This window comes from Cryptomeria japonica, chromosome 10 (genome assembly GCF_030272615.1).
Source record: "Cryptomeria japonica chromosome 10, Sugi_1.0, whole genome shotgun sequence".
Classification (NCBI taxonomy): Eukaryota; Viridiplantae; Streptophyta; class Pinopsida; order Cupressales; family Cupressaceae; genus Cryptomeria; species Cryptomeria japonica.
In genome coordinates this window covers 465,420,072-465,434,801 of record NC_081414.1, presented here as the reverse complement: position 1 = coordinate 465,434,801, position 14,730 = coordinate 465,420,072, and the positions used below count along the sequence as shown (strand labels likewise).

The window sequence follows — 14,730 nt, the reverse complement described above, 5'->3', positions numbered from 1 at the left end:
AAGAAAGATGAGTTGTCCATTTACAATAAGCTTCTGAGAAATCGGATTATAGAAGGCCATGTTACCCACCAATGCAAGAAGAGTCTATGTTTTGTGTGCCAGGACTTAAATGATGAACTACATGAATGGAAATAGGTTCTAATTAACACCAAAACCAAACCTATACAATTTCTAAATAATGTGGTGATAAAAAGAATGTGACTGTCAGTATTAATAGGAAAAAAAAGAACGTGACTGTCAATATTAATGGGAAAAAGAAAAGAACATAATGTACTCACATCAATAATGAAAAAAAATCAGGCGATAATGGAACATGAAGATCTGGAAAATAAATAGTGTGACATGAAGAATGATAGTTTTTAGAAGACTATAAATGTGATCCTTTTTTCAAACATAAATACAGAAAAAACATTCTTATGTAAAATTCCCTGTTTCTCAAAAAATCAAGAATGATGGAATTGATAGAGAACAAAAAAATAAATTTCGTATCCCAGTATAAGTCATTAACATCATATAGACTCTGGTAATCTGTTGAAATTTTAGTGCATGATTTCTGCATTTTCACTTTTATCCGATCATCATTCCACCTTATTCCATATCAAAATGTGCAGAATCTATTATTAAGATCTAAAAATAGAAAGCATCACTTACTTATCATCAACTAAAAACCTTCCAGAGATAGAACATCGTTCCTCTTTCTTTAGAAAATTAGGGGAAGCAGGAAAATAGTATGGCCAACTTTGTTCTTGATAAAGCCTCTGTGGAATTACAATCCATACCGGAGAATTAGATAGCAAAGATCATGAATTTTGAATATATTTGTTTCATATTTAATGATCATCGCGTGCATATATTATTACTTTATAGATTCATGCAAAAAATTGCACCTGCTGCTTTGCATCATTCCAGAGTAAAAATGGATCTACAAATTCTGAAGATGAATTCAAGTGCACATAAAATGGACCAAAAACCTTCATCCAGGCCTCTCCTTTGCGGAATTTGCAGGAGTTGTCACCAATATAATGAGCACTGTGAAATATCTGCTAAGTCATCAACGGTGCCAATTATTTTGCTAATTTTGACTTTAATATACATACATACATCTTTCAAGGTAGAGATTGATTCTTTCCATGAGAAAATGAAAAACAAATTTAAACTTCTAGATATTGTATTTTAACTATGCCTAGTAGAAAATAATCACTATTTCATATCAATTTTAAGATGTACGTTTTGATTTTCAAGGTATTTATTACCAAAGTTTCACCCAGGTCTGTTATAGAACATCCTATTGTTGCAGCCATGTTTTGTAAACAACATTTTACTAAACAGGATTTATTGTATTGGACATTAATAACATGCCTTTCAATTGCATCTTAGTCGTATTCACAAGATTCAAGCTATATTATCGCTAAAGTTTGTAATGGAAAAATTGATAAGTAGAAGTCGGCAAGAGATATCCCTTCTCTATTTGGAGGGGACGACTTCCTTCTATAACTACCTATAAGGATGTATAATGATGTGCACATATTTACAATGATTTTTTGAAAGTTTAAAAATTTGTCCAAGGGGTTGAGCTTTTAAAGCATTGAGTTCTCAATGTGGAGACCCAAGTTCAACTCCCATGAGGGACACCTTTGTGTAGAATTCTAAGTTGTGACTCTTGGTCTTCCATTGGTTGTTTAAAGTGGATTTCTGAGTTGTGGCTCTTGGTCTTCCAATTGTTGTTTCTAGTTTGGTGCTCGAAAGGAGCTAGTATTTGTAATAAGTTTGGATGCTCGAATGAGCAAAAAATGAGCTTTGTGATTCTATGATACTTAATACAAAAAAAAAAAAAGTTTTAAAATTTAAAAGCATTCAAAACTAAAGATTAACTAAGAAAAGGAAAAAGACATTTTTTAAGGAGCGTAAGTAGAATTCCAATAGCAACAGCAAGATAATGTGATCCCCTTCAGATTGAAAAACTCTCTAGCACTCTTCTCACACATCGTTGTTGCAGTTATTAAGGACTTTTTGCATGTGTTCTGTTGATGTGTATTTTACGCACATACGAACACAGAATAAAATACCAAAGTATTTTACCCTCTCTTGAACAAAGAATAAAATACCAAAGTATTTTACCCTCTCTTGAACAAACTCACCTCAAATGCTAAAGGATTGATCAACTAAAATGATTCCAAGGTTTCTACGGTCAAGTCTTGACATGTGGGCAACTCAATGGCTTGATGTGATAATGTTGTTTTCACGTAAAGACTTATTGTTGAAATGTGGCGACTGATCAGCAAAGTACTATACACTCAACACGTATCCTTGCCGGGGTCTGGGAAAAAAAAATTTGGGTATTTTTTTTGTTGATGAAAACCGACTTTGTTTTTGCCCTAAAAATGCATGTTATAAGCGGCTGGGATGCTTAAGGCATTGTAAGGTTGATGTACTATTTTTGCTGGATAATAAAAAAGATTGGACGGTTGTGTATGGTGGACGTAACCCATTCTGGGTGAACCACGTTAATTCTCTGTGTTATCTGTGTCCTGTTTTATTTCTTTATCTTTTGTATTTAAATCTGCATATAATTGTTAGTTCATATTTGCTTCGGATCTGCTTGAAACCCTAACAATTGGTATCAGAGCGAGGTTTTCTATAAATTGGCAGGACTCTCAAATTTGAGTGGGAGCAATGGAGGATTCCAAATTCAAGGTCGAAAAGTTTAACGGCCAAAACTATCAGTTATGGAAAATGCAGATGGAGGATTACCTATATCAAAAGGATTTGTGGCGGCCATTGGAAGGAAAGGCAAAGAAAGCGACCACAATGTCAGATGAAGAGTGGGACATTTTAGATAGAAAGGCACTGGGATCCATTCGATTGTGCCTTGCACCGTCTGTAGCATTCAATATAACAGAAACAAAAACGACTGTAGATTTGATGGCGACATTGGCAAAGTTGTATGAGAAACCCTCGGCTTCGAATAAGGTATTTCTTATGAAGCATTTGTTTAATTTGAAAATGAGTGAGGGAGGTGTTGGGTCTCAAATCAACAGATTGGATAGGTTCTAAGGAAATGCCAACTCCTATGATCAAACCCTCCAATTGACTTGGCCAACTTATAGAGTGAACCTATTTGGTTACTAACTCTCTCACTTTAGGCTCTGCAGGACCTAGGCGGGTATACCTACTCACTAGTTGTTCCTTCAACTAATGCTTTTTATAGCAGATTTATTGTCTTAATCTGATATCTCCTAGTCTCAGAATGGCATAAGTTTCTCAAACAGATTGATTTCAGATGTGTGTATTGATCTATGTATCTTACAAAGGTATATATGTTACACTTTGGCTAAATTACCTTACTATACCCACTCTACTAATCCTAATGCTTAAAAGTAAAGGGTAATTGAGATGGTTAAAGGGTTTGTTTACAAATGATCAGTGCCTTTCCTCTTATTTGGGCTACAGAGTCTTATATTTCTTCAGAACTTATTGTGTAAACTTATGAGACAATTTTTAAACCCACCCCCTCTCGACGAGTCTGTCAGTTACTGTTTCTTAGGAGCTCTACTTCAATGTCTACATTGTAAACCGCTTGAATGAATTTAACCCTAACTTTAAGAGACCATCCAAGGAAGAAATACATGGAACAATTACAATTCACAAGTAAATCATTTTTTATCCAAATCTACAATATGAAACACAAAATTTCACTGGAAGAACACAAATAACCTTATCTCCTTTAGATAATATCACAAGCAACTACCTTCTAAAAATATGTTAAACTCTCAACACATATGAGAAAGAAAATGCAACTGGTTATTTTTTATAAAAAGTTTAAAAGTACAAAATTGCCTCCACCTCTTGTCTCTCTCCTTCTTCTCTCTTTACATTTTACATCACACATATATATGTGTTTGAATGGTTTTCATACCCCTTTGCATGAAAAGACACCCCCCTTTTAAATAAAAATAATTCCAAATCCCGAAATTGCCTTAGTTTATGTAATTAATTGTCACTTTACAAGTTGTTTAGGCATATTAGAGGTATTTTAAGGCTATTTTATGGGTATATAATGGATAAATGGTCTTTAATGATGTAAATACCCCCTTTGGTGCTTCACACTCCATTTTTTATGCCCATTATTGTGTTTATGTTATGGTTTCATATTGTGCAACAAATATAAAATATATTACTTGTACCTATTCAATATATATATATATATGTATATATATATTTAGAATTTTTCTTGCTCCTTGTCTTGGAATTTGGAATTCTAAAAATTGCAAATTTTAAGGTTCCAACAGGAGGATCTGTAGAAGAGTACTTAAATGAATTTAATACAATTACCAGTCAACTGTCTTCGGTAAAAATTACCTTTGCAGAAGAGGTTAGGGCTCTCTTGATTTTATGTTCTTTGCCAGAAAGCTGGAATAGCTTGGTTATGGCTGTAAGTAACTCTGTCTCTGGTAAAAATACTTTGGTATTTGATGATATTGTTGGTGTTATCCTAAACAAGGAAATGCGAAGGAAAAGCACAGGTGAGACTCCAACATCATGGGGTAGTGTTTTGAATGTGGAGAACAGAGGAAGATCAAAGGAAAGAGGAAAAGGCCCTAGGAATGAGAAGTCACGAGGGAAGTCAAAGAAAGGACGCTCTCAATCTAGAGTAAAGAAAGATTGCTGGTACTGCGGAAAGCCTGGTCATCTAAAGAAAGACTGTTGGTCTCGGAAAAACAAAAAAGGAGACAAAAATGAAAATGACAGTAAGGAAGCTAATATTGCAAGTAATACTTTACAAGATGCTTTAATCTTATGTTTGGATAATGTTAATAATTCCTGGGTAATAGATTCTGGGGCTTCATTTCATGCTACACCCCATAGAAAATATTTTCTAGATTATGTTCAAGGTGATTTTGGACAGGTATATTTGGGTGATGATGATCCCTGTCAAATTGTTGGAAAAGGAAAGATAAAGATCAAGTTGCAAAATGGAAATGACTAGTTTCTGCAAGAGGTAAGACATGTTCCTAACTTAAAAAGAAATTTAATTTCTACAGGGCAACTAGGTAGTGAAGGATGCATAGTTACCTTCTCAGACAGTATCTAAAAGGTCAGTAAAGGATCATTAGTAGTAGCTAAAGGTGTGAAGGTAGGCATATTATATATGTGTGTTGGTTGAAAATTTTGTACACTTGGGGGAAATATACAAAATTGTGGTTTCAACCACAGCACATGAGTAAAAACTCTCCTAATTAAGGGAAGGCTCCCCCTATCTAACTAAAACTCAAATAAAAACAGGATGGGACAGCAGTCTTCCTTCTTTCTTCAAGAAAGACAATATCCTTTTCTCTTCACAGAAAAGGATAGCGATTGAAAACGAACAACAGTAACTACTTTCAAGTGAAATGAGAGAAAGGAAATGAAGTTTCCTGAAAGCGCAAAGACTTCCGTCACTTCCTTCGGGACGGGACAACAATATCAAGTTCAAAGACTTGACTATTGGAAGTCCTATCTACCCTTTGCTATACTAAATTTTACAACGAATAAAAGATAACAGCTCAAAGACTGAAATAATCTATTCTTTTAACACAAAGACAAGAACTAATGCAAGCTCAAAGACTTGCTGCTATTTCTTGTCAAACAGTAATTTTTCCTCAAGAATAGACGCAAGCTCAAAGACTTGTTGCTCCTTCAAGAGGGTTTCCTATTTTAATTAATCTTCTCTACTTGCAGCTCAAAGACTTCAAATCAGATTGGACTAAGCTCCTTTAGAAACACTTTGCATAGAAGAAATAAAAAGATTCAAACTCAAACATGTAGTTCAAAGACTCAAAACTTGAGTAATCCTTCTTTCTTATTCTTCAAAACCTTCAATTCACATACATAAGCTCAAAGACTTCTTGCTGTAAATTTGGCAGAGTTTTTGCTTGCTTTCAAAAAGATAAATATTACAATAGACTCCTCCGGTATTTATAGAAGAGGAGCCTTGAGAAAAAGGTGGGAGGATCCTAACTAACTTGAGAGATTCTCTCAACCACCAAAACTCATTCAATAACTAACTGAGACTTCATTAACTAACTAAGAGTTACTCCAACTAACTAAGACTTATTCCAACTACAGTCCTAATCGGACACAACTTGTAGTTGTCTTACATGTAATTACAAAAGTGCAAGTAATGTGTAACTTGCATTTTACAAAAAATATTTTTACATGTAACTTGTCAAAATGAAATTACAAATGCATAACTAAAACTATTCCATGTGTCTAAAGACACGACTCTAACTGCATCATCCTTTGTCTGTGATGATCTTCATGTTGCTTCAGGATGCTAGAACTTGAAGTATTCTAGATTGGTAAAGACATCTTGAACCGGAACGGGAACTTGCATCCTTGTCTTCTTGCTTGGGGTAATGCTAGCTTTTCAAGAGGGAACGGGCTGCCTTCCTCTTTTCATGTCATGACCATCTTTGTCTTGAAAGCATTTTATGCTCTCAACCATGAATTGTTGTTGTATTTCTTCTTTGTATCATCCTTCATTCTTGAAATTTGCTTGCAAAATAAGGCCCATGCCTTAATCCATTGATTTGGTAGATCGTGTGTGCAAACCGGACTGACAAGGGAAGAGAGAAATTGATGCAAAAACGGGCTCACCAGTGAATTTCGGGTTTTGGAAGTTGCATTACATGTGTGGGGAAAACAAGAGCATTAACTTGCAAATGTGGGAACAAACATGCAACTTCATATGTGTAATGGGTAACTACAAGTTTGCACTTGTAATTGGACCTTTAAAACTCATTTTCAAGTGTTTTTTTGAGTGCATTTTGGACCAATTTCGGGTTCTAGATGGCTGACTGCAAGTAGACTTTAAATGGGGAAAATGAATGAAGGTGTGAAATGAGTGGATGAATTGGTATGTACGGATGAGGGAATTGGAAGCGGATAGGTAAAAATGAATTTCAAGAAGATCACTTGGAACTTTGCCAATGCAAAAATGGGAAGAACTTTCAACTTGCAACCCGGATTTCAAAAAAAAAGATGGTTAAATCTTTTATCCATAAGGGAAGAACAATGATTTTCATCCAACTTGTAATCGGAATTTAAAATCCCGAATACAAGTAAAGAGGGAAAATGGGGAAGAACAATGCAATTCTAAAATTGCTTTACAAAAGGAAAAATCTCTCTCACAAAATCTGATTTTTGGGGAAGAACCAACCATTTACAAATTTACAACTAGAAAGAAAAAAAAACAAGAAAACAAGAAAAAAGAAACAAGAAGAAAATAAATCTTACCTTGCTCCAATGTGAAAATGCCTCTCCAAAAGATAATCAATCTTTGAAATAAAGAAGAATATCTCTTAAAAAGAAATTAACCGTATTCCAAAACCCTAGCCACGTTTTTGAAAAAATGGCAAAAACTGAAAAACGTGGCAGCAAATGCATGAGAAATGGCATGGAAAATGGCCAAGAATGCAAGAAGATAGGATGCAAACCCAAAATGCCTCCTTCATCCAACGATTCCTCCACAAATTTCGCTTTGAAAAAGTCTAAAATCGCTTCCCTCTTGCATTTCGGGTTTTGAAAAACAAATGGCAAGTTCGTTTTCTTCAAAAGGGAGCAAATCGGGTTTTGAATACAAAATAACAAGTTCGATTTGCACTTTTCCCTCTTTCATGCTTAAAATCGGGTTTTAAAAGACAAATGACAAGTTTAATTTCTCACTTTTTCACTCATTAAGCCAAAATCGGATTTTTTTTGGACAAATGACAAGTTTAAAATTGTCAAAAATGAACTTTTATATTAAAATCGGGTTTTAAAAGACAAACTGCAAGTTTAAAAATACTTGTAAGGGGGAAATAAAATCCCTACAACAAGTATTAAACACTTGCACACATGTAATGGGGATTTAAAATCCCTATTACATGTGAAAACCATTAAAGTAGGGGTTTTTTGAACAAACTGCAAGTTTACTTGCAGTTGAGCTAAAAAACCCCTATTTTAACTAAAAATGACCAAAAAACAATAAAAAGATAAAAACATTAAAGGGGAAACTTAAAATAAATTACAAGTGACATATTTAGAACAAAAGTGCACATGTAATTGATCAAAAATTCCCCTACAAAGACCATAACAATGAATATCATTAAAACTTGCAGTTTGAAGAAAATTCTCCACCTACAGTCTGGGTTTTAAAACCCGAAATTGAAGGAAAGGCATAGCAAACGAACCCAGAATTGGACGAAATTCGAAACGTAGTTCGAGAATGGACTGAGGATCAAGCCAATCCAAGGATTAGTCGAAATTATGCCTCGGGAAGCGTGCCATAGAGTAAAACTTTCAATTTTTTCATAAAAATTTCAATTTTTTCATAAAAATTTCACTGTAGTGGTCCTTCATTTTTGGAAACAAAAATGAGGACAACAATGTGTACTGGCACCACTTACTCTACCTTAGCAGCTACAGATAAAGTTACTGTAAGGACAGCAACAATAGATGTTGCAAGAACAGATTCGATAATGTGGCACCATAGGCTTGGGCACATGAGTGAGAAAGCGATGAAAATCCTTCACTCCAAAAATCTATTGCCAGGACTAAAGAAGATTGATTTAGAGTTCTGTGAAAACTGTGTTTATGGTAAACAGAAAAAAGTCAGATTTATCAAGGTTGGGAAAGAGAAGAAGAGTGAGAAGTTAGAGCTTGTGCATTCAGATGTATGGGGACCGGCTCAGTTATCATCTCTTGGTGGCTCTTGTTATTATGTTATTTTTATTGATGACTCAACCAGAAAAACATGGGTATATTTCCTAAAACAAAAATCAGATGTTTTTGAAACTTTTAAGAAATGGAAAACTTTGGTTGAGAATGAGACAGGAAAAAAGTTGAAGTGTCTCAGATTGGATAATGGAGGTGAGTATTGCAGCAAAGAATTTGAAGATTACTGCTCCTTAAATGGGATTAGAAAGCAGAAGACAGTTCCAGGAACTCCACAGGAAAATGGTGTGTCAAAGAGAATGAATAGGACTATCATAGAACGCGCGAGGATCATGAGATTGCATGTTGGATTGCCCTTACATTTTTGGGCAGATGTTGTACATACTGTTGTCTATTTGATAAATAGAGGACCTTCAACCCCTTTGGATGGTGGTATTCCAGAGGAGGCATGGACTGGTAAAAAGGTAAATTATTCTTTTCTAAAAACCTTTGGTTGTAAAGCTTTTGTCCATATTGATAAAGAAAACAGAACCAAACTTGATGCTAAATCTCAGAAATGTACCTTCATTGGATATGGGATAGATGAATATGGCTATCGGTTATGGGATTTTGAAAATAAGAAAATAATTAGAAGTAGAGATGTTATATTTAATGAGAAGGTTATGTATAAAGAACAGATGCAGGAAAAGAAGCATGAACAAGACAAACAAGAATATGCGATGTTAGATGAGATTCCTGAAAATGAAATGCCACAGATACCTGATGCTCAGCAACAATAGATTGTCCCACAAACTCCTGCAAGTGTTAGACGTTCTACGAGGTCAAGTAGACCCCCTGAAAGATTTTCTCCTTCTTTGTATTCTATTTTATTAACTGATTCTGGTGAACCCAAAGAATATGAAGAAACAATGCAGGTGGATGCCAAACAACAATGGGAGCTAGGCATGAAAGAGGAGATGGACTCTTTGATGAAAAATAAGACTTGGGACTTAGTCCCTTTACTGCAGAAAAAAGAGTTGTGCCTAACAAATGGGTTTATAGGCTGAAGGAGGAGGAAGGAGGTCAGAAAAGATATAAGGCTAGACTTGTGGTAAAAGGTTTTGCACAGAAAAAGGGTATAGATTATGATGAAATATTTTCTCCAGTTGTAAAAATGACTTCAATTAGAACTGTACTTAGTCTTGTGGCTGCAGATGATTTACATCTTGAACAATTAGATGTCAAAACAGCTTTTTTCCATGGAGATTTGGAGGAGGAAATTTACATGTTGCAACCACAAGGATATGAGGTCAAAGGTAAGGAGAACTTGGTGTGCAGGTTGAAGAAAAGTTTGTATGGCCTAAAGCAAGCACCCCGACAATGGTATTTAAAATTTGATAGTTTCATGGCTAAACACGGTTATCATAGATGTCATTCTGATCATTGTGTATATTTTAACAGATTGGATAATGGCAGTTATATTATCTTGTTGCTTTATGTTGATGACATGATTGTTGTTGGGTCTAACATGCAACATATAAATGACCTTAAACAGAAATTAGCCAGGTCATTTGCTATGAAGGATTTGGGTGCAGCTAAGCGAATTCTCGGTATGAGGATTACACGGGACAAGAAAAATAGAACCTTGAGTTTGTCCCAAAGTGAGTATATGAAGAAGGTGTTGAAAAGATTTAACATGCAGGATGCAAAAGCAGTTAGTACACCTTTGGCTAGTCATTTCAAATTGAGTAAGGAGATGTGCCCAAAGGCACAGGAAGAGGTTAATAAAATGTCTAACATCCCATATTCATCAGCTGTTGGCAGTCTGATGTATGCAATGGTATGCACAAGGCCAGATATTGCACATGCAGTGGGAGTTGTGAGCAGGTTTATGAGTAATCCAGGTATGGAACATTGGAATGCTGTGAAATGGATCCTTCAGTATTTGAAAGGAACCACTACGAAGGCATTATGTTTCAAAGGATCTAATGTTGCTCTTAGTGGATTTGTTGACTCTGATCTGGCAGGTGATATTGATTCACGGAGGAGTACTACAGGGTATGTTTTTACTATAGGGGGAACTGCAGTCAGTTGGATTTCTAGGCTACAAAAGGTTGTTGCACTTTCAACCACTGAAGCTGAGTATGTTGCTGCTACAGAAGCCAGCAAGGAGATGATTTGGTTACAATGTTTTCTGGAGGAATTGGGTCAGACACAGGAGGATCGCCCATTGTATACTAATAGCCAGAGTGCCATTCATCTTGCGAAGAACTCTGCTTTTCATTCAAGGACAAAGCACATTCAGCTCAGGTACCACTTCATCCGGACTGTTTTGGAGGAGGGTCAGTTACGGCTTGAGAAGATTCACACAAGTGAGAATTCTGCCGTTATGTTCACGAAGGCAGTTCCACAAGAGAAGATGATTTCTTCATCAGTTTCTATTGGTCTTCTTGATTGATAATTGTGGAATTTATACCAGTCGAGTCCTAGTGTTTTATCCAGTGGATGGTGCATGTACGATGGTGTTGTGTAGTATCAGCCTCCAAGTGGGAGATTGTTCGATGTGGAGCCTGATCAGTCTCCAAGTGGGAGATTGTTGAAATGTGGCGACTGATCAACAAAGTACTATACACTCAACACGTATCCTTGCCGAGGTCCGAGAAAAAAAAATTTGGGTATTTTTTTTGTTCATGAAAACCGACATTGTAATAAAACCCTAAAAAGGCCGACTTTGTTTTTGCCCTAAAAACGCATGTTATAAGCGGTTGGGATGCTTAAGGCATTGTAAGGTTGATGTACTATTTTTGCTGGATAATAAGAAAGATTGGATGGCTGTGTATGGTGGACGTAACCCATTCTGGGTGAACCACGTTAAATCTCTGTGTTATCTGTGTCCTGTTTTATTTCTTTATCTTTTGTATTTAAATCTGTATATAATTGTTAGTTCATATTTGCTTCGGATCTGATTGAAACCCTAACACTTACGTAATTTTTCAATATGGGAATCTTTCACGGATTTGGAATTGGAATAGTTATACCTAACTTAAGATTTTGCAATTCAGCTCTTCGTCTAATCTAACAAAGATTTCTAAAAAAAAGGGCAAAAGGGAATAGGGTTTAAGAATTCTATTCTAAAGCCTAGAATGCAAGAAAAGTGTGAATGATTCACAGGAATCCTACTAGGCAAGGTCTCACCATCAAGTCAAACAATTTGACACAAGCTTAGTGCAATCATCTAAGGTATATCTCAAAGATGTTCAAATCATTACCATCAAACATTGATCACCATTCAAGTTAATGGGTAAACAATGGACGTATAACAATTGAAGTTAAACTCATATAGAAATTCCAGTTGACCATGCAAGGCACACTTACAATCAGCAAGAGGCTAGTGGTATGGAGTCTGGACTAATATGGATTCCACACAAATGTATTCAACAAAGTCTCTCATTCGATCTAACAAATAACTGAAAGCAAATTCTAATCTAAATTTCTAATTTAACTTGGAGGCGATGAGAACCTCAAATGAACACAACACTTAAACAAAAATCACCATCAAGTCAAACAATGATTTGTATTCAAATATGTAGCATATACTGACAACTCTCAAAAAACTCTCTTACAAATGAGAGGCAATCGGGTTAATATAGAGTCTCAAATGAAACAAATGGCCAAGATTTAATCAAAATCAAGGGCCAAGATCATGCCAACAATGCCCTAAAGTTGTTGTAATTAGGGTTTACATCAAAAATGGAGCCACCAACATATGGCCCAATGAAATAATGCCTAATCATCAAGTAGGGAATCTTCTAGAATATTTCGGTCTACATCTCTTTCACTCATAGCATATTCCAAGAATCTAGCCAATACAGAATCTAACTCCTCCATGGAAATGCTAGGCAAAACATCTTGTTGCACATCAATCGCATCCAACACATCGGAACAAGCATCTAAAGTATTCTCCCAATCTGGCATAAGCTTTTGTGAATTGTGGACATGAATCAGCAAGGAAACCAAATCATCCATCTGATTCTTCTTCAAAGAATCCAACTGATTGAAGTACGTGAACTTCATTTTATCTCTCAACTCTGCTAAGTGTAAACCACTGGCATCACTGACATCTACTCCCAATAACTCTTCAATTGATGTAAAAATCCTCAACTGTATCTCTTGAATCGATCCTTCCATCTCTACACAATCCTTGCACGTGTGCTTGTAAGTGGATTTCTTCATGGCCAATGAACAATACCAACCATGGAAATCGTTCTCCATTATGTACAGCTCCTTCCCTGATCAATGTGGACATAGGAATCTTCTTCAAAACTCTGAGGCGGGGAATAGTCTTCTCCTGAATAGGCTGGAATTCGTCCCTAATTCCCTCCAAACACTGTATCCGTAATATCATAGATGGCACACTCGCCGAAAACTCGGCGAGTGACAAAAACTCGCCGAGTTTTTGGACCTAGCGAGTAGTAATGACTTCTACTCGCCAGGAAAACTCGCCGAGTTTTTGGCGAGTTTTTGTCAAAAACTCGGCGAGTTTTAAAGAAAAACTCGCCTGGGTTAGCATAACAACAAAAAACGGCCAAAAATACATGCATTTTTTGTTTTCTATATGGTTTTGGGCTGAGAAGGGGGAAACTCACTTGGAAGGGCCACCCTGAGATGCCACTATGCCCTCAAGTAATCGCCGAGTTTTTTGGTCTGTCCGTCAGGATTCATATATGGAATATAACATTTAAGTATAAGAAAGAAGAAAGTCACTTATACTTTAAGTTATATTCCATATATACTGTCAGGATGTTTGAGAGTGGTTTCGGACCTCCAGGAGTTATAATGCAAAATCTAGTTTTTGGAGGATTCTTCAATTTTCCAGACTTAGTCAAATTTCAGTCAAATTTCAAGATCCTTCGGCGATGCCCCTTGACCCCAACTTTGAGTTGAAAGTTTGAAACTATGAGTATGAATGATGAAATTTCAAATATGATGAAAGTTTGAAAGTAGTTTTAGCTAGAGCTGGGGAGAGGAAGTTGTATTTACTTTTGGTTTTACAAAAACTATTTACTATTTTGCTTCCAGCCATCAGCATTTCTCATGAGGATGCGATTTTGTAGACACTTTGCAATCAAATATATCTAGAATCAGCTTGTTTCTTTTGTGTTATCATTTATTGACTCATTGGATGCATCTTCTCATTAAATTTTGCAAAAAAAATGCATTTTTTATTAAAATTAAGCGTGTTTTTACGTTGCCGAGTTTTTCGCCGAGTTTTTCCGAGTTTTTCCCGAGTTTTCGCCGAGTTTTTTTCTCAGGGGCTTGGCGAGTCGAGCCGAGTCGCGAGTAGTTCAACTATGCGTAATATAAGCGTTGTTGTCCTATCAAATGCCTGGACAAACTGAGTGAGGAAATCATCTGCCTGTCTCTTCACATCTTCAATCCATTTTCCCAATTCCGAGAGTGTAGCCCTAGCTGTGAAATGACCCCCTTACTTTTTTTCAATTCTAAACACCACAATGCAACCGTTAAGATTAGGAAAGAGAAATATAATATTGCTGAAAGGTAACCCTTCCACTTTCTGATCACCAAGAGCCTAGTGTGGGTGAGGTGAGAGCATACGGTGAATACGGGATCATTAGCTCCAAAACAAACTTAAGTACAATGTTGGCCAGCAAGCCAGCCCCTTCCACTTGTCCAGCGGACAAGAACAACTTAATATAAATCACTCTACCACTTTTCAGCGAGAGGACAATTATTACAATACTGAAAATAAGATCACTCAAACACTTTTGAACAGGAGGACAATTATTACAATACTGAAAATAAGATCACTCAACCACTTATTCAACTGGAGGACTATGAAACCAACTGAAATTAAAAGATAGGCAGCTAGGCCATCCTCTTCCACTTTTTCAATGGGAATACAAAATGTAAAATGCAGTGAAACAAAGGTTGATCAGTACTATTGATTTCAGCGTTACAATGAGAGCATTAGCTTGCAGATTACAATAGAAAATTGATATCTAATCACACCAAAATGTTAGGAATGGATCCTCTAAC

At 36.0% G+C, this 14,730-nt stretch overlaps 1 protein-coding gene across 1 annotated transcript in view; it reads right to left on the bottom strand.

The window, feature by feature from the left end:
* Positions 1 to 647: 647 nt before the first annotated feature.
* LOC131063366 (uncharacterized) overlaps positions 648 to 14,730 on the bottom strand; it is a 44,675-nt gene continuing 30,592 nt past the window's right edge. Inside the window, exons 8-9 of the mRNA XM_057997152.1 lie at positions 888 to 1,040; positions 648 to 758 (exon numbers count right to left, since the gene is read on the bottom strand). Of these exons, the coding sequence (XP_057853135.1) occupies positions 648 to 758; positions 888 to 1,040 (264 nt within the window). The remainder of the gene's footprint in view (positions 759 to 887; positions 1,041 to 14,730) is intronic.